This window comes from Suillus bovinus (assembly GCF_016758785.1).
Source record: "Suillus bovinus strain UH-Sbo-P2 chromosome Unknown EDB93scaffold_39, whole genome shotgun sequence".
Classification (NCBI taxonomy): Eukaryota; Fungi; Basidiomycota; class Agaricomycetes; order Boletales; family Suillaceae; genus Suillus; species Suillus bovinus.
Genome location: NW_024542095.1, coordinates 109,017 through 134,646, shown reverse-complemented (window position 1 = coordinate 134,646; position 25,630 = coordinate 109,017). Strand labels below are relative to the sequence as shown.

Sequence of the window (25,630 nt, the reverse complement as noted above, 5' to 3'; positions counted from 1 at the left end):
AACATGAATTCCTCGGTTGAGTCTCGTTGGTCGCAGATTCTCCGTTATAGCTGGACATGCAGACTTTATGGTGGAGGTTACAATTCGATCTGCAGGGATTGATTTCCAAGTCCGAACGACTCGGATATGCGAATGGAAGACATTGTGTACGAAGGAGTGAGCTGCTGCGGTCGTCGTTGACCAACTTTACATCAGTCATGAGGAAACTTTGTTACTCAACTGTCTCAGCATCTCTGTTTACACATACATACTAGTAGTAGTAGCTCGTTCCTTGGCGGCATTCTAAGCGTGAAGCTGTGGCTGTGTGATGAGTGCAAGCCGCTCACGTCAGAGCTCTCGTTTATGGAATTCCCTTTGTACCGAGTACTATCACTTGTAAGAAAAGTAAAAATCGGTCCTTACTTTCTGTAGCTTCGGTGAACGAACTCTCCCTCATGGTCCGAACCAATCTCCGTCGAAAGCATTACGGTCAGTCGCCGTTTCGTGACTTATTATGCGCCGAGAATTGATTGTATCATAAAGTCGGCAGCTTTTGGCCGACGCTGTCAGTCTTACTTCAAGGTACCAGGGCCGCTATCATTGGCAATACTCAAGTTGCTGTGCTCAGTGATAGCCTTGATAAGAGGATGTGTTCGAATATCTACACCATGAATTCCTACCATGTCCTATATCTCACAAGATCCCTATCTGTGGCCATTTCTCGACTATAACTTCATCTCTAGCTATTTTTTAGGTTCGTCAAGAGCAAGCCGGATGTTATTCGTCTCATCTTTGGCTGTGTTTTTTCAGTTGCATCCTATGCTGTGGTGGTATACGATTGGGGTGAGCGACTCAAGATCATCCTTTCCGAGGGAATTATTCATTGATAACTGTACGGGTGTTCAAGCCTTGGCGTTCGGACAAGAGGTTAGTAAGTCAACGTATTTTATTAAATAAGCTGCTCAGCATGTTGTAATGCCAGGTCGATTTGATCTGGGTGAGCAAAAGTCCTATATCAGAAACACAGTGGAATAATAAAGCAGAAACAACGCTGGTCTCTCATGACTGTTTTATATATTTGTGTATGTTATATTATGAGCGCAGTAGACGAGTTGTACTGATTTTTCAATATGCTAGGTGCGCTACACTGGAGCAATATCTTGTGTGTACGTACAGTTTGCAAGTTCATTCAGTAGAGTAGATGCCATTGCACCATGCTAATAAACCAACATTCGCATTTAGCGCCAACCTACTGTGTATGTATCCCAAAATATACTGTATTCGCGTCCGAGTCCTCTGACCAGTAGCATGCAGGGTATCTCAATTCAGTGTCGGTGACGAATACAGTGGGTATCCTATAGATCCTCAACATCCCCTTCCGCTCATTTATGCCCCGCACAGGGGTGAATGTCGTTTTCTACCGGCTTGTTGGTCTGACACGACGAGCGCATCAGTTGTACGTACGTTCATTTGAATAATCAAGTCCTCTGAATAACCTGTGTTGTTAGGTGTTATCCTTTGGTTTATACTGGTATGGACGACTGTCATCGTCAATACGATGCTGGACGGTGAGGTTTTCAGCTGCGGTATCTTACTCATGCTGATCTGACTGAGATATTGTGCAAGTCATCATGATGGCTCGGATACATGCTATGTATGGGCGGTCCAAAAAGATGTTCATCTTTCTCACCGTAGTCTTGATGACTTCAACTATCACGACCACAGTGATGGTGATAATCTTAAACATCGGGGTTTCAGGTGGTAAGCTTTTAGCTCCAGATATATAAGCATTGAGCATACGGGACTGATAGGCAAATATCAGAAGAACGCCACTTTTCCGGCACCAGTCAATGTGCCGTTGTCTTCGCCAACATGGATGCGGTACATCTTCATGACGCGGCGTGGATTCCTTCCGTTCTGTGGGAGGTCCTTGCCTTCTGTCTTGTAGTCTGGATTATCGTGGTCCACTTCTGTGAATTACGAAAACATGGACCGACGGGATTGACCGTCATAGACTATTTCACGGTTTTAATCAAAACCCATATGCTATACTTTGTTTTGTGAGTTCCGTGAATTAAATTATTATTTTGTTCACTGAAGTCCTGCATATTCCAGCTTTGCTGCTGTATCTTGCCTCTACATCGGCCCACTATCTCCAAAGCTGGTACAGCGATTTGTGATAGTCATCTGCATCTGACCACTCTCATTATTACTACAGTCCTCAAGTTCCTTGGGAGGTGGTATTTATTTCGGCATTCTCAATTTCGCCCAGCCTGTACAAATGTTTGTGCTGGGACCACGTCTGGTCCTTAGTGTTCGACAATATCACGCTAAACTCGCGGCCGGGTTTGATGAAGAAACTAGCATAACTGCGAGTGCCTTCCGGGATGGCAGACATCTGTCAATCAGCATTGGTGTGTAGCATGGAAGACGATTCAAGTTGTCAGACCGAGTACTGCGCAGGGACTTGAAGTATCGTTGTAGTATTTACTTGTAAAACATCATGCACCATGTTCGAAAGTGAGCCAGTGCATATAATATCGTCTGGGGAAACCAATCTGTGGCATCACTACTGTTGGAACAATTTGAAGCGTTCATTCCGTGCAATTCCAGAAATCATCTTTCTAGACTATAGAAGTGCTGATGGGTTGAGTATCACGTCGAAGCAAAAACCACAGCAACTACATGCACTACATCAAGTAGGAATGTCGCCTTGCAGCCTAAAGTCCCTACTGCTCGCACCGACAGAGAACGAGACCTGGCCATCAGGCTTGCGCCACCCCTGACCGACGACGTCCCAGATAGACAGGTCATAGCGCGAGAGCGTTATAGAGACCTGTTTCGTGTCGTATGGCGAGATCTCGACATTCGTGAAGCCCTTCAGGACTGATGGAGGCTCGCCAGCGGAAGACGGGAAGTGAATGTAAAGTTGAGGAATCTGTTCGAGTAGCTTGGGCGTAAATATAAAGATAACAAAGGTAATGAGTGTCACGAACCTCAGTCCCAGATACGGGTCCAGTGTTCGTAACCTCAAAAGTAACCTGGAATGCAGGCTCATGGAGCCTGGTAAGGAGCGGTATCAGCCTACAGATCCTTCATTGATTTTAATCAACCTCACCAAAGAGCAGTGGAAGACCCTTCAGCGATGGGCGAAACCTTCCCGTTCTTCCAAGCAGCGATCAAATCCTCCTGATCAGCGTCTGACGACTGAATCGGAGTCACGCAGAGCTCAGAGTACGTGAACGTAGTATAACTCAAGCCAAAGCCAAACTCGAAGCGTGGCGTGATGTTTGCCTGCAATTGCCTGCGTGTAAGACATGAGAACGCCTAGCAAAGTCTTGGAACTCACTTGATCAAAGTGGCGATAATCGATGAATAACCTGCAAAGTGAGATCAATATCAATTCAAGGAGATATTGATTCAGTTGGCACACCCCTCCGTGTAATCAATGGTTACGATCTCGCTTCCCGAATCATCAGTGACGAGTTGTGCGGGATAATCAGCCAGATCCTTGGCAATAGTATACGGAAGCCTTCCAGAGGGATTGTATGCGCCATAAAGTACGTCAGCGATAGCATTCCCCGTCTCCTGACCTTGGATGCCAGCCCAGACGACAGCAGTGATGTTAGGGTGCTCGATCCAAGGCTCTATAATGAGCGGGCCAACACTGTTCACGACGACTATGGTATTGTTGTTCTGCGCAGCGACAGCAAGGATGAGGTCATCACCATCATGCCAAGCAGTGAGGTTGTTGCTCGGTGGAAATGAGCACAGTCATCGTTTAAATATGTGCTAGGAACGTACCGATCTCCCTCGTTGCCATCAACAGTAATATAGCCTTCACCAGAGTCGGAGCTAGTGAAAACGAGAGCAACAGCCTGACCATACGCCATATTACCAGCCAGAGCGGTGTTCCAGTCGTCAAAGTCCCAGAACACGCTGCTGCCGTCCTGGCGAGCACGCTCCTGGATACCCTCGAGAGGCGAGATAAGGTAAGGGAAGTAACCAGTCCTATGTATCGTCGATCAATTTTCAGAAACAATACAAGTATGTCTGAGAGAGCACATACCCAGATCCCCAGCCCATGGCCAGAATCCCATCACTTCCACCTTGATCTGAAAACTCATTCGGACCGGATTTGCCTGGACCGGCATCGCTTCCGATCAATACTAAGTTTCTTGGCTTGTTCAATGGCAGTGCGCCATTTTCATTTTTCAGAAGGACGGTCCCAGCTGCGCCGATCTCCCTCACAAGCTTATAATGGTCCGCCTGCACATTCACGTGCTTGTTGTTCACTTCGTCATTAGGATTGAACGCGTTGAAGTTTGTTGCAGGATAGGCCTCGTCCTGATGAAGGAAGTACCAAGCAGCGATGATACGCGTTGCCATGTCGTCCAGGCGAGCAATGCTGATATACCCGTCATTCACGTAGTCCGTGAGGTTGCCTCCAAAGTAGGAATCGCCAGAGTCGAAGGTGATATCGCCAGGCATAGTCATGTCAAGTCCTGCGACGGCAGAGAGGGTCGACATCGTCGCTCCCCAGTCAGATTGAACGAAACCTTGGAAAGCGTACTCCCGCTTCAAGATATCGTTGAGCATCTTGTCGTTGTTGCATGCGTAGGTTTCGTTGATGAGGTCTGCGATTCAGACCTCATATGATGTCAATGATAGATGTAGAACATTATTGAAACTTACTGTAGCTGCACATGACGGACGAAACGCCAGCCATGACGCTGCGCAAGAACGGGTGCGCGTAAATCTCATGTTGAGTCCGGTCATCAACATTTGAAGATTCTGATGTGCGGAAATGCTCCTGCTCACTAGCACGGCAGATAACTCATGAGTGTAAATACAAACGGACATCACAGGAGACAAACTTGTTGATGAAGTGCTTGGCGGTGGCTTGTACTCCGCCATTTTGTAGGCCTAATATTGTCTCGTATGCAGATTCGCCGGTCAAGAAGGGATCTGCACCGAAACCTTCCCAGTTACGGCCGCCTTGAGCGACGCGACCCATGTTCATCATCGGACCAAGGGCAATGTTGACGCCCTTGCCCTTGAACTCTTGACCCAAAGCTAGGCCGCGAGCACGCATCAGAGCGCGATTCCAGCTGTTATAAATATCAGACAGGTTGCGACGGGGACCTTGAAGATGACTTACGTAGATGCTACCTGAATGCCAGCGGGGAATGCGGTTGCGTAGTCTGCAAAACGGACGGCGAGAGGCGAATCCTAGCCAATTCTGAGACAAACACACTATTGAACCAGGCCACATACCTCAAGACATAGACCGGGGAAGTTCTTATTGGGTGGGATATTGCCAACGCACAACCCGTTCTCCCAACCGACTCCCGTGGTGATGTTGACCTTTTCCTCGATGGTGTAATCTGATATCTGGGTATCAAATATGTTCAACACGTGTCAACATATACAGTGTGCAAAAATTCAGTCAGACCATCAAACACGATCGAATATTGGAAAGGATGCACTCACAAGACTTTTGGCCTTTTGGTAAGCGGCAGACCATGCAGGCGCAAAATCGGGCACAACTTGCGGGTCACTACTGACAGTGGGAGGGTTCAAAGGATCCGTTGCAGGGAAAACTGGTGGGCGAGGGTTGAGAGTAGGTGTAGGATAGGGAGTGAATGAATAGCTAGAGAGCGGAATGGTGACAACACCGGTTGTGGACGCGCCTGAGGTGCTGGCGGAAGCAGAATATGTTGTGGAGTTTGCAGAAGTTGATGAAGAATTGGATGAGGTTGTCACCGGGGAATATGGACCAGCTACAGTAACGCTCACATTACCACCTGGGGTAGACGGTGTTGCGGCAGACGAAGCCAAGGTTGGTGCACCTAGAACGAATGGAATTATACACAACAACGACAGCAGCTTAGACATCATGGCGACTGCAGTCACTGGATAAAAAAACGGCCAAATATTACCATGTAGAACGAACCGACGCTTTTGTACTTGGTTTGAGCCGAATACGTATCATTACGGCGAGGGCATGCCGCTGCCAGTGCGGGCATATCGCAGGGCCAGCCAGGCTGAGCCAGCAGTGCCGATCAAAATCATAGAAATAAGTCAACTTGAGTTTACTATGACGGGGCATGTCATGATGTCCATGAAGCCATTGCCAGTTACTGTCGTTGGCATGTGAACTCATGCAAGAATTCCTCCTCATGAGACCAGCTGACTTCGTCTTACATATTGATGATAACATATAAGCTGAATAGCTTGGTTACAACCATCACAATTTCGACCTCATCGTCATCACGGACAGTTCTTTTACCAACGCTGAGCGCTGAGGAATAGTTTATGTTTACCTTGCACGCCGTCTTTTGCAAGTCTCTTGCTCATATTACTTCGTCACTAGACGCATTCTCTTTAGGTACTATCGATGCTATCAACTTTGACATAGCGGTTCTTTCGTCAACGCTGAGACTCATTCTCTTTAGTTTCACCCAGCAACACTGTCACTGGCAAGACAGGCGCTCACCAGATCACCGTCATCATCTCGCCCTTGAGCAGGTCTAAGGTCGTCAGTGGAAGAAAGACGGAGAGCCAGTAGGAAAGCCTTTTAATAGCGATGGGTGAGGGGTAGCCTCGATATATTATCATATATATCAGGCCCCCCAGATGAAACAATGTTCAAACGTTCATCTGTGGAAACGTAGACGGAAGACTGCAGTTGTGGAATATAAAGGAGGGCAGCATGATCAGGGATCCGTGGGAGGGGCATAACGCTCGAGCGATGTGCCTCGATTGCTACCTGTACATGTATTGCGAGACCAAGCGGATCCGAAGATGGCACCATACGACGAAGTCACCAACGGGAGTATTTCTAAATTCGAGGAAGATCATTTAAACTCCTTATAAGGAAGGTGTTAACACTCAGTTGGAAGGAGCTAACCGAAGGTCAAAGCTTCCTTTCATCCCTGACCTCGGAAGCACTTCTGGTATATTTTCAGTGTCCAGCAAGCTAGAAGTACTGCCTAGATCCCTGCGATCCTTCCTTGTCGACAAATCGCCATAGTTCTCCGAGTAGCTCAGGGCTGGCTGCCAGTGGATGGGATCGTACTTGGTGCGAAGAGTACGAACTTTTGCAGTGAAAACATATATAGGGTCTTCGTCTCATGATATCAACGCAGGGTGAGTAAGAATAAAAATCAGTATCAATTCGCACTGACAAAATATAGCAGCATAATAATCATGCGGCTGTTCGATCGCAAACTCTCCGAGACTAGTCATGAATTGATCGGAGTCCAGCCCTCGTCCATTGGAAGGCTTCATCAAACTTTCTGCTTGCCATTTCGGCCAAGTACTCGGGGTCCTGGAATCCTGGATCAATCACTTCAACCAAGCCACAGACGCCCTCCCTTGCAGACCAATGATACCGTAGCCGTGTACTATTTAGTTCCGTGTTATCTTGTATCGGTATCTGTACCTCGCCCAATTTCATCCCATAACTTACTCTTCCAAAAGTCCAGAGAAGTTCGTGACGGTAATCATATCTTAATCAGCCCATGATCGTAGTGGCCAGAAAGTATGGCAAAGGAGTATCAGCATATAGGTCTGGGCAGGGTTGGAAGTGAGTGCAAAGACAAAACCGTTTCATCCTCTCATTTGCCCTCTCTAAACATATTTCAGAGGACTCAAAACAGCCTAATCGCCCCATACCTCGCGGTGTCGACAAGGGTCCTCACGGCTCTACTATGGGAGTGGGGCCAATGTCGAATACAAGTTTGAGCGCCCAAAACCTTCACCCACCAACGGTGAATTAGAGGGCATGGCCAGACAGCAATCAGCTATGAATGGCCTTGGAAGGCGAGAAAGACAGCACATTCAAATCCGGGCATTTTCACGCCTGAAGAGGATGGCCAGGCGTCTCATTACTTCAACGTTACTCATCGTGTACCACCGCCCGTCGCTTCCAGCAGGGACCACGATCGTATTTTGGCATTGGATCAGGAGCGAGATAGATACAAGTCACATGCCAATCATGATACCCCATCTTATATCCCAGTCTCATCCGTATCAGCGACATACAGCCAAAGGTATACAGCCCCCGTCAACGGGCCCCAATTTTCTGCTATTACCGCTGCCATGGAAAAGGTCTCGTTTGACGATAGCGGTAATCAGTCCAACTCGAGTCCCAAAGGCCGAAATGGTCCATCACATCCGCAAGTTTCATACGCACGCCCCAGTGTACCACCACATTCTATTATTAGACCTGCCGCCACTGAGAAATCAGTTTCGTTTGATAGCGGTATTCCGTCTAGCACGGGTCTTAAAGATCGGAATAATCCGTCTGACATCCGGGATTCATACGCACACCGCGGTGTACCACCGTCTAGCAGCAGACCTAATGTCACCAAGAAATCGTTCTCGTTCGATAGTAGTGGCCTTCAGTTCAGCTCGAGTCGCGAGGGCTGGACTGGTCCGTCGCGTTTGCCACACGGAACCCGCTATGAGCCTTCGCACTCAGAAACACCAAAGGAGGTCCCACAAAATTGGCAGTCGTTTAACAGGTTCAATTCTCAACACCCCTTGCCAGACATCGTGAGCGCGACTCCTTACCATCTCGTTCAGCCTGCCAATACACATAATGAGGTATCTGGAGGCGAGTATCATCAGACCCTCAACCAATCGTGGAATGAAGTACAGCGCAAAGAGCTCGAGATGAGAAGACATAAGGAGGAGGAAACCAAACGCAAGGAAGACGAAATCAGGCAGAAGGATATGCTTGCGAAGAAGAAAGCAGACGAAGTCAAGAGGGAGGAAGAGCAGGCCCAGAAAATGGAAGCGCTTACGAGGCATGTGGGGAACTCAAGAAGGGGGTTTGGTGGGGAAGAAAGACGCCCAGCACAAGATCCCGCATTAAACTGGCAGGCTGCAAAAGAAAAAGAAGATGAATTAAGACGCATGGAGGAAGGGAGGTTCAAAGGACAGACAGCACGCGCCACAGAGGAAGAGAGCCGGAAGAAGGAGAAAGAACGCCCACCACGGGAAGAGCTTCATTCGCTGGAGGATCTCACCAAACAAGTCCAGGGAAGACCGCCCTACCCTACTGCTTTCGGAGGTTATGGAGACATCTGGAAATGTATTTTAGTTAAGCCCAGCAGGGCCGACGTCCAGGTACGCACCGTGAGCTTTTGGCACTTACTACCGTATCATCTGATTGTAATGTAGGTGCCACCTGTGCCAGTGGCAGTGAAGACCATGCGCACATGTGGGTCCGACAGTAAGGAAGTGGTGCAGAAGAAGGCGAAGGTAACATTTCTATTCCATTCATGTCAATCTTTCAGATGATGACTCAGCTTAGAGAGTGCGTCGTGAACTAAAGGTTTGGGGGCGTCTCAAACATGGCAGCATTCTTCCACTCTGGGGGGTAACAAATGACTTTGGACCCTACCCTGCGATGGTTTGCCCATGGGCCTACAATGGAGCTCTCACTGGCTTTCTTGAGCATCAACAACACGTGTTGTCGCTTCAAAATAAATTTTCCCTTGTAAGCCCTTTTAGAAGTGTTTTAAGATGCTTGCTGACGTATCATGTAGTTGAATGACATTGCCCTTGGATTACAATACCTTCACAGTGAATTGGTTGTCCATGGTGACCTGACAGGGGTATGGACGACCGCATGCACAATGTGTATCCATTACTCACGTACCAACTATTCAGTCAAATGTCTTGATTGACGAAAAGGGTCGGGCATACCTTGCTGATTTTGGTCTTTCTACTATCATCGTGGAGTTCGTCGGTACCTCCTATTTCACGGACTCTATTCGGGGGAATATCCGATGGGCAGCTGCAGAGCTGTATGAAGCACCAGACAACGCATCACTCACCAGCGAGTGCGATATCTACTCATTCGGCAGTATCATATTGCAGGTCAGTGACGCAAATTTTTCATCGTCAGATCTTATTTACATTGCGCTTACTCTAGATATTGACCTGCAAGGTACCCTACTACTATGTGAAGCATGACATTGCAGTGTTACGAGAAATCATCAACGGCAACAAACCAGAGCTCAGGGACTTGCGCATAGAACCCGGGCACTGGAACTTTATACAGCGATGTTGGCAGCCTCGTGCGAGTCGTCCTTTGGTTGGAGAAATTGTGGCGTTTGTAGCATATGAACGACGAACTCTGCCATCCTAGTCCGCTGAATGGAGCAATAGAGAATAACGAATTGGGATGTAACACTTATCTACGAGTGCTTCACACCCGCCGGAAAGTGATGTTGAAATGATTCAAATATCAATCTGTATTTTCTAGGTTCTGTTCTTACTCAAGCTTCTATCAAACGTAAGTATGTGGTGCCGGGAATCACAAAGGGATCCGATATCTGTGTAACTTTGTCACATTTACCTACTGATTACGATAAGGCTCTCGAGGTCTTAGCTGACGATCAGCATCATTTGTGCTTCCAGGTTCCTTTGCAGTCTACGGGCTGGACACCATCACGATCATACCACCTTCGGACTCGATAGGGTTCAAATTGAACCAATCTTTTAAGCTGTACGCCAAACATTGCACTGTCGTATAGACACTGGCACCAAGGCTAGCCATAGCGCTCAAGCGCTCACAAGTCATTGGAATTTCACTTCGCCCATTTGAAAATTCTATCTGCAGAAGCGCAAGTTCAACCTCACCCTTCAATTTGAAAATTGTAATGATGCTGGTCGAGCTCCTGTTTTGCGCTCAGGAAGTTGGTACACCAGTTTCTTGAACCTTGAACCGGTTCGTATCTTTGTAAAATTCTGTTTGGAGTCAGCTACACCGCCCAGTGACATATCGCTCCAACAGACATGACGTACGTCATTGAAATAGCCCCCATGACGGCTATATAAGTTGACGGTCTTGACCAACACCCAGATCTATCAAGAGCTGCATAGACCCCCTCAAAATGCCCACCACTGTTTCATCCACACGAAATGTCATCTTGTATTTTGTTGCGCTGTACGTCTGCTGTTCTCACCGTCCCAAATTACTTTTTTTCAATAAGTTACCATACTGAAATCACGTTCAGGGTCCTTCCGCCGGTAGCAGTGTTTTTCAGTAAGTTCATATGACCATTTTTCAGGCATCCTACATCATCATGTTAATGGCGACGATGATAGAACGTGGATGTGCTGCAGGTAAATATTAATAGTCCTCGCGACACCGTTTAAATTATGGCATTTTGCCAGACTTTTGGATTAATATCTGTCTTACGATCTTGGGTTGGATACCAGGAGTCTTGCATGCATGGTATGTTAGCTTCCGTTCATACAGTCAGTTCATTTGCTCAGATAGTGGGCCCATCTAGGTACCTCATTTCTCGGAGCGAGAGAGCAATGTGACGTCTTGACGTCATTGAAATTACCGGTGACAACTCCCAATTATGGAATTGAGTGGAAATCGCGAGTGGTGACCAGGAAACATGTTGTTCGAGTCGTCGACTGGCTTAGAAGGGGCTATGCTTCTGGGTGGCACCACCCATATCAGTAATCAGTAATAGTACCGCGTACCTATTTACCGTAAGGAATAGCCTGAGCCTACCACATCAAGAGTTTAAATCGTCGTTCAAGCATCGTTTTATGATCCCTATTTAGTATAGTCTCGGACGAGCTGTATTTAGCATGTAACTAGACCAAAAATGTGTGCAACGGAGAACAAATGCAACAAGCGAGGAAGCGAGGAAACAATTGTCACTATCAGCGTGAAATCAGTCCGGATTATCATTGATTAGATGCGGGCAGTGGGTATGGCACAAATCTACTACTAATCAGAAACTCGTTTGCGAACCTCCTGCTGTACAGCCTCGAATCTTGCACGCAAAGTATCTGAAGGATGAATAGTTGTAGTAATGTAGTCCATAATCTCGTGGTAAGCATCATCAAAAATAGAGGAATTTACAGAGAAATCAACGAAATGACCAGTTCGATGGGCATATAGCACACAGCGTATTGTTGCGGCACATACTGCGAATAAACGATCGAGTGGGCCCTTTACAATGTCCGCTAGGCCATCTTTCAAAAGGTCAATGACCATGTTGACGAGGACTTCGTTCTCCAGTAAGTGTCGAACCTCCGTGTCACCCACGGTCTGTGGCCGAGTGAGCTGGACACCATACTGAATTGACAGAGACTGTTACCTCAATATGGTGAAGGTATCTTGAATCCTCTAATAGAACACTGACTCTATCTTGCCTATGTGCTGACTCGTCCTGTTCCGAAAACAATGGCAGGCGCAGACCATAGCCAACTGGAACTGTTTTCATCGCGTGAGCTTTGAACCCGCGTCGCATATCTGCTATTGCGGCCACCATAAAATTGTTGATACCCTTGATGTCCTCGATTTCCGCTATGACCTCAGTATCAGTACATTTGAGATTCGGAAAGCAATGAAACACACCTTGACCAAATTGTTCAATTTTCGCGGCTTGCAACGCATTGCGTATCATCTTGTCGCGAAGCTCATCATTCGGGGCACCATCTGTTTCCGCATCCACGTTCAGTAGAAGCACCCGAAGCCTATTCTTCGCGATTTCTTTCAACTTTCGGGCTGATTTCGTCGAGAGCGTTATGCGGGTCGAAATGGGCGGGTCCACAATTGACCCAGACCCCTCGGGCAAATCAGGTGCAGCGGCAGGATCAGCTGATGGTAGCTCTGGCGTGGGAGGAAGTCTCGCATTACGTCGTCGTCTCCCGCTGTCGGAGACATGCTTTTGAGTCTGTATATCATAGGTAAACACTCAAAAACGAACACTCAAAAATAACTTACTCGAATAACACCCTGGGTTCTCTCTCCACGGGTGTTCTCTCCCAAGTGAAGGGGGGCCAGAGCGACAAGCCGCGCGGCCCCCCATGGGGCCAAAGACCCATTTCCGACCAAATCTGGTTGTGATGGCTGCCTTGACGATGGTGCGCGGAGGAGGGCAAATGCGCCAGCATATGCGTCGGCCAGTGCTCTATCCTCGTCCTGATGGTGCATGGGCAGGGGGTTGCTGATGGTGCATGGGCGGGGGTTGCTGATGATGCATGGGCGGGGGTTGCTGATGGTGCATGGGTGGGGGTTGCTGATGATGCATGGGCGGGGGTTGCTGATGGTGCATGGGCGGGAATTGCTGATGATGCATGGGCGGGGGTTGCTGATGGTGCATGGGCGGGAATTGCTGATGGTGCACGAGCGGGGGTTGCTGATGGTGCATGAGCGGAGCTTGGTGTCGAGGCTGGGAATATTGCGGCGGCGGGGGTTGATGGTACTGGGGCTCAGGTTGTGCATGATGCTGCTGCGAGATGGGCATTTGAACGCGATGTTCTGCGGGTGTCGTTGCGCGATCACCAGGTAAGCCGAGTTGATTGGCAACCGACTGGCCACTGGGATTAAGGTCCGAGTGAATCCCTGGCCGAAAACCCTTCTATAGATTGATCAGTAAGGCCATCGGCGACAGGATTGCAAACACGTACCCTTGCAGCGTTGGGCTTTCGCCTGCCAGTAGATCTTGCTGATGGCGGAGGGGGGTCCATCGATGTCGTGGTGCTAGTCAAGTGTTGCTTACAGTTAGTTAGTCACAACTTGTCAGCGAGCGCAAACTTTATCATATCGTCGATCGATGAAATATAACTCCTACTATTCAATCCGATATAGTACAATGTACAGATGGGAAACAGATGGGAAATTTCGCGAATAGAATGGTACCAAGAAAGGATTATCGATGGCTGCGTGTCTGACGGCACTTGTGAGCAATGATCAATCTGAGAGGGTAAGCTTGTAAGTTATTTTTATAATCTAGGAAAATAGAGCTTTGTACCTTCCAATTCAGCGTCAGAATAATCGGAATCGTCGGATCGTTCCCCGTTGTCAGCCTCCTCCTCACCTTGCTCATACTCCGTGTCACTACTGTTTGGTAGCCTGTGAGAGACATATTTTGTTGCAAGTGGCGATAGAGATGAAATTTGATAGAGCTGCTCGTCAGCCGTAGCTAGGGAATCGAGCTCAGAATCGTGCGATTCCTCCAGGTATTCAGCATCCTGCTGGAGAGCCGGAAGATCTCGTCCCACTAAGAGCTTCTTGAAGAGGTGATAATCCGACTCTGCCATTTTCAGTTGCTTCTTCTCCTTCCGCTCAAATGCTTTGAGGAGTAGTTTGTTGTATTCTACCTCTTGAATCTCCCAACCGAGTTGCTTGACCTTGTGATGGTGGTTTTCTCGCGCAGCATGTTTGGCGTGTGCTGCCAACGTTATCGTGTCACTTGACAAAGACGAGAGACCACGCAAGAAAACGTCCCGCCCCTGCAATAGTTGAATAAAAATCATTAGTTCCTGAAAACAAGGGCCTTCTTACCTTTATGGCATCAGTAAGTTTGATGTCAGGGCTTCCTCGGATGCCCTTCAGGGCAAAGCGCAGCTCCAGTTGGGTACTAGGAGCACCACGATGCAGGTATGGGTGATTCCTGCTTGCAGGTCGCATTCCACGCCGGGAACTGCGAGTGCTGCCAATAAGTGAATTGGCATCAGAATGGTTTGAAACCGGAGAGGAGGTCTCTGAGCGCAGGGGGGGGGGGCTCGAGAGACGTGAGACCTGTGGTCAAAGTTATGACCTTCCCTTCAGTTATTTTGGAAGGGTCAGGAGTTTGGAGGGAGTCAACTCGAGTTCGACCGCTGGAACCTGATGTTGTAGACGCAGACGATGAAAGAACGTTATTGAAAGAACTTGGAATCATAGACATATAATCTGTTATCTCTGCAGTGGTGAGTGTAGTACAGCAAAAATACAAGCTGGCGGAGTTTGAAGAACTTGGTGAATTTCCTCACTCCAAACGCACCGCAATGGACTCGGAACTTGAGGGGTGCACTGCAACTGGTCTGGAAATACGCAATTGTCACAGGTGAGTTGCATCAAATGGTACAGCAGTAACTGACCAACTTTGTCAGTGGTCCGACATCTACAATATGCCCGAATTGCGGACTAGAATTTGCGTCAAATCTTGCTGTTGTAGATCATCTCAATGATCAGACGCAATCTTGTTGGAACAGAGAGCCCACTTACCGCTTGCCAATCCCTCCAGCTTTCCAACGGGGAGACAACGACCGAGAAGAAGTCACTGGCCAGTACCATTCAAAGTCAGGCTACATTTTTGGACGGGGACGAAATATCTTGCAGGAAATGGAGGATCACGACTTAGATCAAAAGCGCCGCAGAGCAATAAATCCATCGTACCCTTTTGTTGATCAGGCTGAATGGCAGCTAGCAGAGTTCCTCGTTCAACGGCTGACACAAACCGATATCAACAAATTTCTGAAACTAGACTGGGTGAGTAGCATTATCTGTTTCTGCAGTTTTGACTGTACTAACTCTGAGCTTCGCACAAGTTCAAAGATAGACCCAGGCCATCCTTCAAGAGTGCAGATCAACTATTTGGCTGGATTGATGCACTACCAAGCGGCCCAGAGTGGCGATCAACGACACTCGAGTTTACCAACTACACAACTGCGAGGCCAATCGAGCTAATCTGGCGTGACGGTCTCGAAGTCGTCAAAGATCTCTTTGCAAACCCGATCTTTTCCAATCATATGATGTATGATCCTCACATTGTTATCACTGGCTCAGAACGCGAATATGGCGAGTTTTTTACAGCTAACATGGCTTTCGATATTCAGGTAGGGCTCCTTATTAGCAGTAAAGTGGTATCAGCTCAGTGTTCTATGCCAGAACAACCTTCCAGAAGGTGCCACTATGGTACCAATCATCCTCGCATCCGACAAGACGCCCGTAACCAGGATGTCGGGAGGATTAGAAATGCACCCGGTGTTCCTTACGATTGCCAATATTCAATCTGAAGTTCGTATGAAGGCCACCGCTCATGCATGGCGCTGTGTTGCATTCATTCCGATTCCGAAGTTCGATGTTCACGCGGATTTCCAAACGCTCCTCCATGCTCGCCTGTTCCACAAGTGCATGGACATGATATTCGCCAAATGCAAGGTGGCTGCGAGGATCGGTGAATACATGTCGGACTCCATGGGTTATATCCAGGCATTGCTTCACTCCGCTCGTCGCATATACAGCTGATCTCCCTGAGGCACAGCTCATCGCTTGTGTCTCAAAAAATGCTTCACCACTTACGATGGCAACCCAAAGCGACTTTGGTAGTGCTCAACTTTTCCCCCGTCGAACAGGCGACCATACGCTCAAGCTCATCTACGACCTATGCAAACGTGTTGATCCATGGAATGTACCACTCTTCCAACGCGAAGCTAAAGCATTGCTGCTTAGCGGCGTTCATCAGCCATATTGGAGAGATTGGCCGCATGCAGATCCAAGTCATTTTTTGCCCGGCGAACTGCTTCACACCTGTCACAAATATTTTGGTGACCATCCTTTAAAATGGTGCAAGGAAGTTGTCGGGGAGGATGAACTTGATGCTCGCTACAAGGCTCATCATAAACGAGTCGGAACACGTCATTTTGGGTCTGGTGTCTCCCACATCAACCAGATGACGTGCCGGGAGCATCGTGACATTGAACGGACCATTGTCGCCACAGTCGCTGGTGCAGCAAACACAACTCCCGATTTCGTCCATGCCATTCGTTTCCTCACCGAATTCATTTACCAGGCACAGAGCCCCGTGCACACTGACTCGTCCATTGATGCTATGGTGCACTCCCTCCACATGTTTCATACGCTGAAGCAAGCGATACTCGATGCCGGTGCTCGGAGAGGGAAGAGTGGAACGATTGACAACTTCCTCATCCCAAAAATGGAGTTGTTTCACAGCTTTGCGGGGTCCATCAGAGATCTCGGAGGTTTGATACAGTACTCAGCGGATGTTAGTGAGCGACTCCTGATCACACACTGCAAATTTCCATTCGAAAGGACTAGTCGGCAAGCCAGGAATTTTACCTTACAGGTCGTCCAAATTCTCAATCGCGACGAAACCATGCGGCGCTTCAATCTTTATACCCTTTTGCATTCGCATGGTACACCGCTCGTGAATGCCATCGCAATCGAAGACAACATCGTCACGGAGACAGATCCTACTTTGGCCTGGATAGCGCGTGTGCTTCCCGGCGAGCAGAATCGCTTCCATGGCCCGCGACCTGTCCGCAACCATTTCTTGAAGGGAATACTTTCTGTTGAAGCCAATGCCGCATTTCATGTCACCATCTCTCCTGATCGAAAGTCACTTCCTATCACTGATCTGCAATCTATCTACTCTCTCCCAAATTTCGGCGCAGTGCTCATGGAATATATCAATGACTCGTCCCAGAACACCCCAACAACAGCCTGGACGTGTGCGCGAGATTCAGTCAGGACGTGGAACAAGTTTCGTTTACAGCTACACTCTACCTTCCAGTCGCGAGTTGTGATGCCGAGTCAAATCGTCCAAGCGTTTCCACCATCAGAGACCTTCCCTATGGGCAATTGCGACGCAGTTCTCGTGCAATTGCCTGGCAATGATGGTAAGTATACAACTGCTGGCGTCATCCATGTGCTTACAAGCCTGTGCAGATACATACATTGCGCAAGTGCGTTGTGTTTTTCAAGCTATTGCTAGGAAAGGTTACACCCTGCCCCACTATCTTAAAGACTCGCCCCTTCTATACGTTCAGTACTTTCAGATCACAGCGACGCCTACTGAGGATGCAAGCGCTGGCATGTACCGCGTGAAACGCATCTACCATCAGGATCGAACAGGTCGGATCTTCCGACCTGGCGGCATCATTCCACTGACAGCCGTTACCTGTGCTGTTGAGCTGATCCCTATGTATGGTTCGAAGATGGATCGCACGATAAATGCTACGAACGCAATGGAGATCTGTGATGAATACTACTTGAATACATTTTCGGACAAGGAGGTTTTCAATACAATGCACAGTGGTTTGATGTAGATCTGCATTTGCCTACAATACAATTGATTATCTGCGCTCTAATCGTGTTGATAAGTAAGATAGCACAATCTAGCCTGATCGCATTCATTTCCGTAGAACATAATCATCGTCTGAGCTCTCCACCAATCAGACGAGTGCGCTACTGAAGTCGTAAGCATTCGTAAGTGTTCGTAACGCGCTTAAGCTAAGCGTTCATTTCAGCGGTTTTACTGATGCAGTATTCCTCGGTATTCCCAGTCACGAATCATGGGGTAAACTTTAATAACAATCATGGATGAAACCGTTGAACTTCTTGTAGTATGAGACTCATGGACAAGTAACAGAGGACTTCATCCTTCCTGGCATCTCCCAGTGTTTCGTCGGATACACCGTCAGTTCAGTCATTTCGGTGTTATTATCTTGTTCCACTAAAGTTCTGCGTGTGCTAGCTTTGCTGCTGCTTCAACATTGGCTGGCTGTCTCCGACGCTCACGGTGCGCTGAGTTGGGATCGATTCATCTGCTCCTCATCATTTCTAATACAGAACTCGGTTCCCGTGGCAAGTAATGTTTCTTTCGACACTCTTCAAATTGTCCAGCCTATTCAGATGTTTGTACTGGGGCTGCGTTTCATCCTTGGCATTCGAGAATATCACGCTAAGCTCGTGGCTAGCTCTGAGGAGGGTACCTGTATCAGTACAATTGCTTTTCTCCAGGAGCGGGAACAGGTCTCAAAGGGCGACGGTGTATGACTCACGTGTAGAGGATAAATTTTAGTCTGGACAAACCCACCCACTGAAAACTGAAAAGTGGGAACAGGAAGGATTAGTGCACCATGTTATATCTTTCTATTACACATTTCAGAGCAATTTACTGTTGGTACTGTAAATCGGCGCCAGTACTAAGTAGTACGTGTCACTATTCCATCTTTCATCAAAAGTCGAATCAGCTCGACCTCCCCAAATGGGGGTGGTAGATTATGCAGCCTTGTACGTGTTTCTTGCCTCATAACCTCCACTATCTGCTATAATTGCTTCAACAAATTTGCCATGGGTCCTCCTCGCCGAGCTCGTTCTAATTCTTCTGTATCAACTCACTCTCAGCAACATCGTCACCGACAGCCGCAACCACTAGAGCCAACTCCTCCAGAAACAATGCCGTCTACACAATCACATCTAGGAATGTCTTCGCAGTCGCGTTATATCTCGAACATGAAGGTTGTTCGTCGTAGAGACCCCTCCATTGTATCTATATTCGATCAGTTTAGCCATGTCTGTGTGTACCACCATAACGGTGACAAATGGGAAAAACAGGGTTATGAAGGCAGTATGTTTTTGTACGAGAGGTGCGTTCAACGCATTTGTTTGCCATGGGCATGTCTGCAGCTTATTTTCTGTAGGGATTCTTACCCGCCTTATGGTCTCTATATTCTAAATCGTGTGGGCATGGATGACTACATCCAGCGACTCTATCCAGAAGATGGCATAGGCGCACATGGTTCCTATCTCATGATGCGTCACTACCCCGATTTTACCACACGCAGACTCGCAGAAGCACGAGACAAATTACCCCTCTCCAAGCAGGAAGGCCCTGCCTCTAAATTTGCTCCTGAATTCGTCGTGCCAAATCTAGAACAACTACAAGATTCTGAGAAAGGCCGATCACAAACGGTCGGGTTGTGGTGCTTTGCAACTGATGCAAGAGAAAGCATGCAAGACGTTGTGTTGAGGTGAGCGACAGGCCTTTCGCGATATTTACACATACTCTGACGTGTTGTAGATTGCATAGCTATATCAAGAAGAATCTTCCGTATCCAGAGGAGTATAGATATGGCCCGGATCGTCCTCCTCCCCCGAATTTCCGGTCGTCATCGAGGGCCAGTGGTAGGCAGACTGCAAGCTTATTCAAAGAATTGCTCTCAATGTATTCTAGAACGTTCACATGTGCGCTCGGCATCGAGCGCATCCAACACCAGCAGCATACATAGCATTTCGGAGTCGGAAGAATATCATGCGGGAAGTCAACTTACCCCGTCAGAGAGTAGTCGTTCCAACGGGAATGTATCCGAGCTCGATAAACTGTTTGCCAAGCTGGGGGGCACGGGATGTACTCCACAGCAGATGCCCTTACAATCGCAGACTAAGGAAACGACTGCTGCAAGTTTACTGGCCGGCATAGCTGGCAGTGGAAACGCCCATAGAACAGCATCCGTTCCGCCACCGACCTCCCATTCTGTCCCTCCGACTCGCGGATTAGCTTTATTGGACACCATCTTTGCCTCCGCACCACCGCCACCAACTCAACCCAATCGTGGACCATCTCGCTCTGGAGCTGTATCAGCTTCCCTCCCATTGCCTACCGCCACACATGCACAAACCACAACTACACAAGCTCAGTCCATGACGTTCGGATACACTGCCCGCTCACAGAGTCCTCTCATCCTTTCTCCCAAACCAACGTCTACTGCATTGCCTCAGGTGCTCAACCAAGATGTCATCTCTACACTCCTTGGACTCCCTGCGTCCCGTGCCTATGAGGGTGATAACGAGGCAAGCGATGACGGGTCTATTTCGGAAGGAGGATATTCTGTTTCTAGCACTGTACTTGATGCTGATGCAGAAGATAATGTGGAGCTGCAAGCTGCAGGGTCATCCCCCGGGCTGCCACTCCTTGCCGTACCTATGGGCCAATCTGAGTACAACGGCACAAGAAATGGGAGCGGCAGAACCCTGGGTGATGTCACCCCTCGCCCGCCGCTCCGAGGTTTTAACTCTGATATCACGGTGGTTGGGGACATCCTCGCGGCTACTCAGACTCAGAAACACTCGCGTGCCTCACCACACCTTCATATTCCCTCTGTCCCACCTCCCCGACCTGGGGATCCAGATACCACGCCGACATTGACCAGCGTCAATGGTACACACGGCGTATCCAAGCCCCGTTCGCTTATTCCATTTGACGCAGATTCTGACTTGTGGCCATACCCGCGTGCTCCGTTTGTCGAGGCAGACTCCGATGTAATTGAGCTCGACTTTGCTGACACGAGTGCACTGAGCGATCCGGATGCATTTGCGAAGGAGCAGCGCTCGAAGAACAGGAGGAGCCAGAAGAAAGGTCGGAAGGAGCGGGAGAAGGATCGTGAACGAGAGAGAGAGGAGATAGAGAAGAGCTGGGATATGCCACCGCCTGTTAAGGTTGTATCACTTCCACAGCCACAAGGTGTCGTGTCGACACCTGCTGTCCCTGTTAATGGCAAGGTCAAGTATGCACGCAAGGAGCGTGCTGGTTCTGTAGCTAGCCAGAGCTCTGTTGATGACACAAACGCCATCGACGCCCATGCCGTCCATACATCTCTCCTATATGCTCTCGCTCAGAAGAAGAATGCAAGTTCGAATACTTTTTCGAGGAACGACTTTGTCCGGGAAGTTCTGACTCTCATACACGTATGTTTTATATTCATTCATCAAGTCTAGAGCACCTCTCTGACCTCTGTATTTTTAGACAGACAAAGATTTCGTGGACACTCTTTGGCAGGAGTACACTTCGAGTGCGAAATGATGTCCCAGAGATGGTTTGGATGCCTGGAAAACTCACTACAAGAGCTCATATATTTTTGCTCACGATTGCTGCTTGATTCAAGCCCCACTAGTACTACTTTACCACTCCTTTGATGATTTGTATTGTAGGTGTTGCCACTATGTTGCCGAGTATCTTGTTAGGTGGGTTTTGCATTTGACACAGTTGTATTAGTTATTCCGTTTGGATGAAGTTTGATTTGAGACTTCAATGCGGTGTTCATGTATCGTTCTGGTTTATACAAGGCGGGCCGATTTCGAGTGTGATTTCTGTACCAATAGTGGGTGGGTAAGGTATAGGATCGTCTATAACTACCACTCAAGACACTGAATCCGAAAAGACAAATCGTCACACTAAATGAACGCGTAGCGCTACATCGAGTGAACTTCTGAAACAGATTTACATGATTGGTTGACTATGCTACAAGACCAGAAACACACAAGTACTACATACATAAAGAATACTAATTATGACGAACCCTTCATAACACAGACGGCGACCGCCTCCATAAGGATTCTGTTAGCTCACATGTCCAAAACGCAAACATGACCTTCACCCAGTCCTAGGCCTCATCTGTCTGCAGCAAGCAAGATAGGAAAGTTGCACAACATTGGTTCATGCTAGACTAAATTGTATCCTTGGGCCAGAGCAAGAGGTAGGGGAAATTCAAATATCTCATATCAACCTGGACAAACTTCCCATGCCATCACCAGGCGATTCGTCGGACGTGTGACGCTGTGACGAAGCTAAGTGCGTATCTCTACAGTACACTGAAAGTGATTTCCACACCTTAATGGCAATTTTGAGAAAATTGTTGATATAATGCCATAACATACAGAATAATTAACTGCCATCTCAACTCTCAATCGAGAGAACTACTACATAGTACACAGTGAAAGTAATGTCGAAACTCCGCTCAGTTCAGCACTTCAGTGTTGTAAGTACGGATACCCCATAGCGCAGCTGCCTGCAAAAGAGGTCCATTTACAAATCGTACTTCATGACGGTAAATGGAATCTCCGCCAAGCAAGTACCGATCTTCCGAGTTCCTGTCGCCGGAATTAATTATCAGCATCCATTCATATTGTAGTTTGGGCAAATATTGATGCTATCTCCGCGCCTCCACGCCTGCCGCACATAACCGTTGCATCAAAAGGTGGAATACTGAAAGCTTAGCTTTCAGTATCAGCGATTTATATGTACTGTGAACTCAAGCCAGCGTGCTAACAATAGCGTTATTTAAACAAATACAACAATGCTGTGCACACGCACATGGGACAGAACGAGTCATGTATAAGATAAATGATGTATAAACACAGATGAAAGCGAAGGGAAACTCTGGATGATCTCATGACTGACGCGAAGTGGAACGATGACCAAAGAAAAATCCGCGGCAGGTAACTTCATAGGAAACTTCCCGCCCTGACAGTTGACTGTTGTGTTTCTGTCAGTCGTGTGTGAGAACCTTCTGCTTCTGCTGCAGGTTGACCTTGTTGCGTTGAAGTGTTAGCCTGGTTGCTGTTCGTGCGTTGCATAGCAGCTGCTGCTTCCGCATCAGTTTCGTGGACAATGCCATATCTCTGTGATGAATTTCAGTGGAATGAAACTAAAGCGACGACAAGTTACTCACATCTTCATCACGAGCAGGAGCTACATCAACGGTGCAGCTTGAATTTCGTACAGAAAGCAAGCTGAAATTCCAATGTCGCGATTCACGAGGCGACGGTTGGTGCGCATCTGTAGGTCGAGCACCGAATTGAAGGGAACCAAACAAATGGGGCCAACGAATGAGAGATGATGGTCCCGCACGTTGAGCTGCACGCTGAGGCATGCGGTCTGACTCGTCGCCGAAGAAATCATTGCCCTGTGTCAAAGTCAGTAAAGAAAGAGCTGAAGTGCAAAAATTCTACTGACATATCTCGCTAAGCCTCTGGTATTGGCCTGTTGTTTGGAGTGCCGATGGGCATTAAGAATCTAACGGAACACATGAGCAAAAATGAGTTTGCTCACGATTGGTGGGCGCACAACTCTCGTTTGGGCTGGACGTTCCTAGTAAGTAAAAAGTGAGATGTAGTGTGAAAGAGAAGCAGAGAAGACTTACCTTGCATTTTGCATTCCCATCATCTACATCCTAGTAAACGAGCAAAACCATTAGAAAAAGACATTGAAACACCCAAAAATATATACAACTTTGAGTGCAGCCTCCAGGTTCCACACATAGATTTTTTTGTCCGGTCCAGCACTGGCAATGTTCTTTCCATCAGGGGATATGGTAAGAGCGACGACTCTGTCATCATGCAAGGCCGGATCTCCGACGAGCTGATTGGTTTTGAGGTCCCAAATGCGAATGGAGCAGTCATCTGCTGCACTAACAACATATCTTTCATTGGATGTTAGACAGAGGGAATTGACGGGGTTGGTGTGACCCCGAAAGACGACAAGTTCCTCCCCATCAATTGCCCGACATTTTCGAATGGTGGTATCATACGAGGTAGAGAAAATGTGTGCGCCGTCCTTGGACCAACACAATGACGACACCCACTTGTCATGTCCCTCGATCTCGATCAGCAGCTTACCGTCCTTTGACCACACGCAGATCGCACCGTGCCCACCGCTCATGAATTTGTCACCTTGTGGAGAGTATTTAACGGCGATAACCCATCCATGATTGGTCTTTATGGGTGGTGCGATCTGTTGACCAGTGTCCGGGTTCCAGCGTCGTATGGTGCCATCCTCCGATCCACTTGCTATCTCCAGGGCATTGCGAGACCAATCTAAGCACCTCACTACATCTTCGTGCCCCTCCCACGGGTCACCGACCATGCTGCCCTCCTTTAAATTCCACAGCTGCAGTGAGCCGTCTACACTTCCACCAACGACCATTGCTTCATCCGGGGATACTGCTATTGGGCCTATTACTCCTCGGTCGCCATACCAAGGCTTTCCTACTGGCTCTCCGTTTCTTTTCCATTGACGGATTGAGCTATCCTCAGACGTGCTCATTATATTGCCACTGGTGCCCAAGTAGGCAAGGCTCCATATGCATCGAGAGTGACCCTCGATGACGCACTCCGGCATCAAGCTTCCTTCCGGACGTTCCGGCTTGGGTTTCTTCCACGATGTGGTCCGAGTGTTGTGGTTGACAAAGTAGGACCGACCAAGCGGTGAGATGTGCCATTCGCATCCTGGATCAACGAGATATCCAAGATCATCTATACTGTACCATAAATCTGTCGTTCCTAGTAGCATTTTATTCACCTACCTAGTCGCACTCCTGGCAAAGGTCGGTTCACTGAGACCATGGTGAGCTCGTTGCCTTGATATTGAGTTTCGTCTAACACCTTGAACTGATTCCATAGAGGAGGGAGTGCTTCATTCCCGCCTGCTTCACGGTGAGTAAACCAGTGGATGTCGCTGCGACGTAGTTGCTCACCTTCCCAAAGTGCATCCTGGCGGTACTGTGCCCCATAGGGCGGTGGATCCTTTGCACTCGTCCAAAGAGGTGCAACATATACTTGTGAATCTACCGGCGCTTCTCGTCGCACTTGTCTCCGTTTTGCTGATGAGCTCAACTCGTCCACCTCACTGGGCATGACACTGATCAAGAAAGGACACTGCGCTTCCAGAGAATTGGACGATTGGAAGAGGCTAAGCTCGATAATGAGCAAAACCAGTGGTCAACGGTAGAATAGATGATGGATGTGATTTTGCATGCTGTAATCGAAAGTGCCAGTCTTACACTGCATGCTAATGGCAGTGTTGCTGTTGAAAGCGGACCCGGTTCGTTCCGTCTGGCTCCTGGTACATTGCAAAAATCCTAGCCATCCAAGTTATTGACACACTCCTTTTGAGCAACTGATGCGGCCAGTTCTGTTCACGACACAACAAACCATCTCGTGCAGAGTCACTGGTACGTTCGCTTCGAACATCGAGTTCTCTGCGCAGAAGTCTATTAATCGATGAGTTTGACGAGTAAAACTGCTTGGTCAGTCACCTTGTGCATGAGTGATCAAGTTGGTGTGGTAGGGCCTAGTGATACGTTATGCTAGGTGGTGCGACAAATTCAATGCTTAGTGATTACGGCAATTTACCTGCAACCCTTTGCACATGATGTGCAACCTTTGCATGCGCCTTCCTTACATTTCGTGCATATACAATCGAGAATCATATCGAGATTGACACTATCGTTCAGCTGATCTGAAGCAGCAGTAGGA

General features: G+C 48.1%; 9 protein-coding genes across 9 annotated transcripts; 6 read left to right on the top strand and 3 right to left on the bottom strand.

Annotated features, from left to right (window-relative positions):
• Nucleotides 1–302: 302 nt before the first annotated feature.
• EDB93DRAFT_1153932 (uncharacterized protein) lies at nt 303–908 on the top strand. Its single transcript, XM_041449806.1, has 4 exons — nt 303–468; nt 523–733; nt 790–822; nt 887–908. Exons 1-2 carry the CDS (start codon nt 435–437, stop codon nt 708–710), a joined length of 222 nt encoding a protein of 73 aa, XP_041306351.1. The 5' UTR covers nt 303–434; the 3' UTR covers nt 711–733; nt 790–822; nt 887–908.
• A 193-nt stretch (nt 909–1,101) lies between these two features.
• On the top strand, nt 1,102–2,542 carry EDB93DRAFT_546579 (uncharacterized protein). Its single transcript, XM_041456679.1, has 8 exons — nt 1,102–1,235; nt 1,294–1,329; nt 1,488–1,547; nt 1,606–1,740; nt 1,805–2,039; nt 2,095–2,143; nt 2,198–2,393; nt 2,443–2,542. Exons 1-8 carry the CDS (start codon nt 1,181–1,183, stop codon nt 2,448–2,450), a joined length of 774 nt encoding a protein of 257 aa, XP_041306350.1. The 5' UTR covers nt 1,102–1,180; the 3' UTR covers nt 2,451–2,542.
• Nucleotides 2,198–6,177, bottom strand: EDB93DRAFT_1153898 (glycoside hydrolase family 3 protein). The gene is made up of 12 exons (XM_041449805.1): nt 5,473–6,177; nt 5,257–5,373; nt 5,141–5,211; nt 4,857–5,090; nt 4,675–4,799; nt 4,049–4,616; nt 3,784–3,990; nt 3,413–3,733; nt 3,329–3,359; nt 3,098–3,273; nt 2,976–3,042; nt 2,198–2,917 (listed from the first exon to the last, which is right to left on the bottom strand). Exons 1-12 carry the CDS (start codon nt 5,878–5,880, stop codon nt 2,675–2,677), a joined length of 2,568 nt encoding a protein of 855 aa, XP_041306349.1. The 5' UTR covers nt 5,881–6,177; the 3' UTR covers nt 2,198–2,674.
• A 1,650-nt stretch (nt 6,178–7,827) lies between these two features.
• EDB93DRAFT_546800 (kinase-like domain-containing protein) lies at nt 7,828–10,389 on the top strand. Its single transcript, XM_041456680.1, has 6 exons — nt 7,828–9,117; nt 9,172–9,252; nt 9,305–9,490; nt 9,540–9,608; nt 9,664–9,873; nt 9,929–10,389. Exons 1-6 carry the CDS (start codon nt 8,086–8,088, stop codon nt 10,142–10,144), a joined length of 1,794 nt encoding a protein of 597 aa, XP_041306348.1. The 5' UTR covers nt 7,828–8,085; the 3' UTR covers nt 10,145–10,389.
• Nucleotides 10,390–10,861: 472 nt separating this feature from the next.
• EDB93DRAFT_1153889 (UPF0057-domain-containing protein) lies at nt 10,862–11,653 on the top strand. Its single transcript, XM_041449804.1, has 5 exons — nt 10,862–10,945; nt 11,016–11,044; nt 11,107–11,124; nt 11,176–11,236; nt 11,295–11,653. The coding sequence occupies exons 1-5, from the start codon at nt 10,893–10,895 to the stop codon at nt 11,326–11,328; spliced, it is 195 nt and encodes a 64-aa protein (XP_041306347.1). The 5' UTR covers nt 10,862–10,892; the 3' UTR covers nt 11,329–11,653.
• EDB93DRAFT_1153887 (uncharacterized protein) lies at nt 11,654–13,023 on the bottom strand. The gene is made up of 4 exons (XM_041449803.1): nt 12,752–13,023; nt 12,383–12,701; nt 12,123–12,331; nt 11,654–12,073 (listed from the first exon to the last, which is right to left on the bottom strand). Exons 1-4 carry the CDS (start codon nt 12,959–12,961, stop codon nt 11,750–11,752), a joined length of 1,062 nt encoding a protein of 353 aa, XP_041306346.1. The 5' UTR covers nt 12,962–13,023; the 3' UTR covers nt 11,654–11,749.
• A 729-nt stretch (nt 13,024–13,752) lies between these two features.
• On the bottom strand, nt 13,753–14,440 carry EDB93DRAFT_1251738 (uncharacterized protein; the record flags this gene model as incomplete). Its single annotated transcript, XM_041453199.1, has 2 exons — nt 13,753–14,262; nt 14,315–14,440. 2 exons carry the CDS (start codon nt 14,438–14,440, stop codon nt 13,753–13,755), a joined length of 636 nt encoding a protein of 211 aa, XP_041306345.1.
• Nucleotides 14,441–14,799: 359 nt separating this feature from the next.
• Nucleotides 14,800–17,862, top strand: EDB93DRAFT_1105038 (uncharacterized protein; the record flags this gene model as incomplete). Its single annotated transcript, XM_041447470.1, has 7 exons — nt 14,800–14,858; nt 15,007–15,283; nt 15,343–15,657; nt 15,683–15,971; nt 16,039–17,433; nt 17,483–17,499; nt 17,593–17,862. 7 exons carry the CDS (start codon nt 14,800–14,802, stop codon nt 17,860–17,862), a joined length of 2,622 nt encoding a protein of 873 aa, XP_041306344.1.
• A 905-nt stretch (nt 17,863–18,767) lies between these two features.
• Nucleotides 18,768–21,703, top strand: EDB93DRAFT_1321646 (uncharacterized protein). The gene is made up of 5 exons (XM_041454943.1): nt 18,768–19,185; nt 19,240–19,569; nt 19,620–19,723; nt 19,773–21,283; nt 21,342–21,703. The coding sequence occupies exons 1-5, from the start codon at nt 18,890–18,892 to the stop codon at nt 21,396–21,398; spliced, it is 2,298 nt and encodes a 765-aa protein (XP_041306343.1). The 5' UTR covers nt 18,768–18,889; the 3' UTR covers nt 21,399–21,703.
• The last annotated feature ends 3,927 nt before the right edge of the window (nt 21,704–25,630 follow it).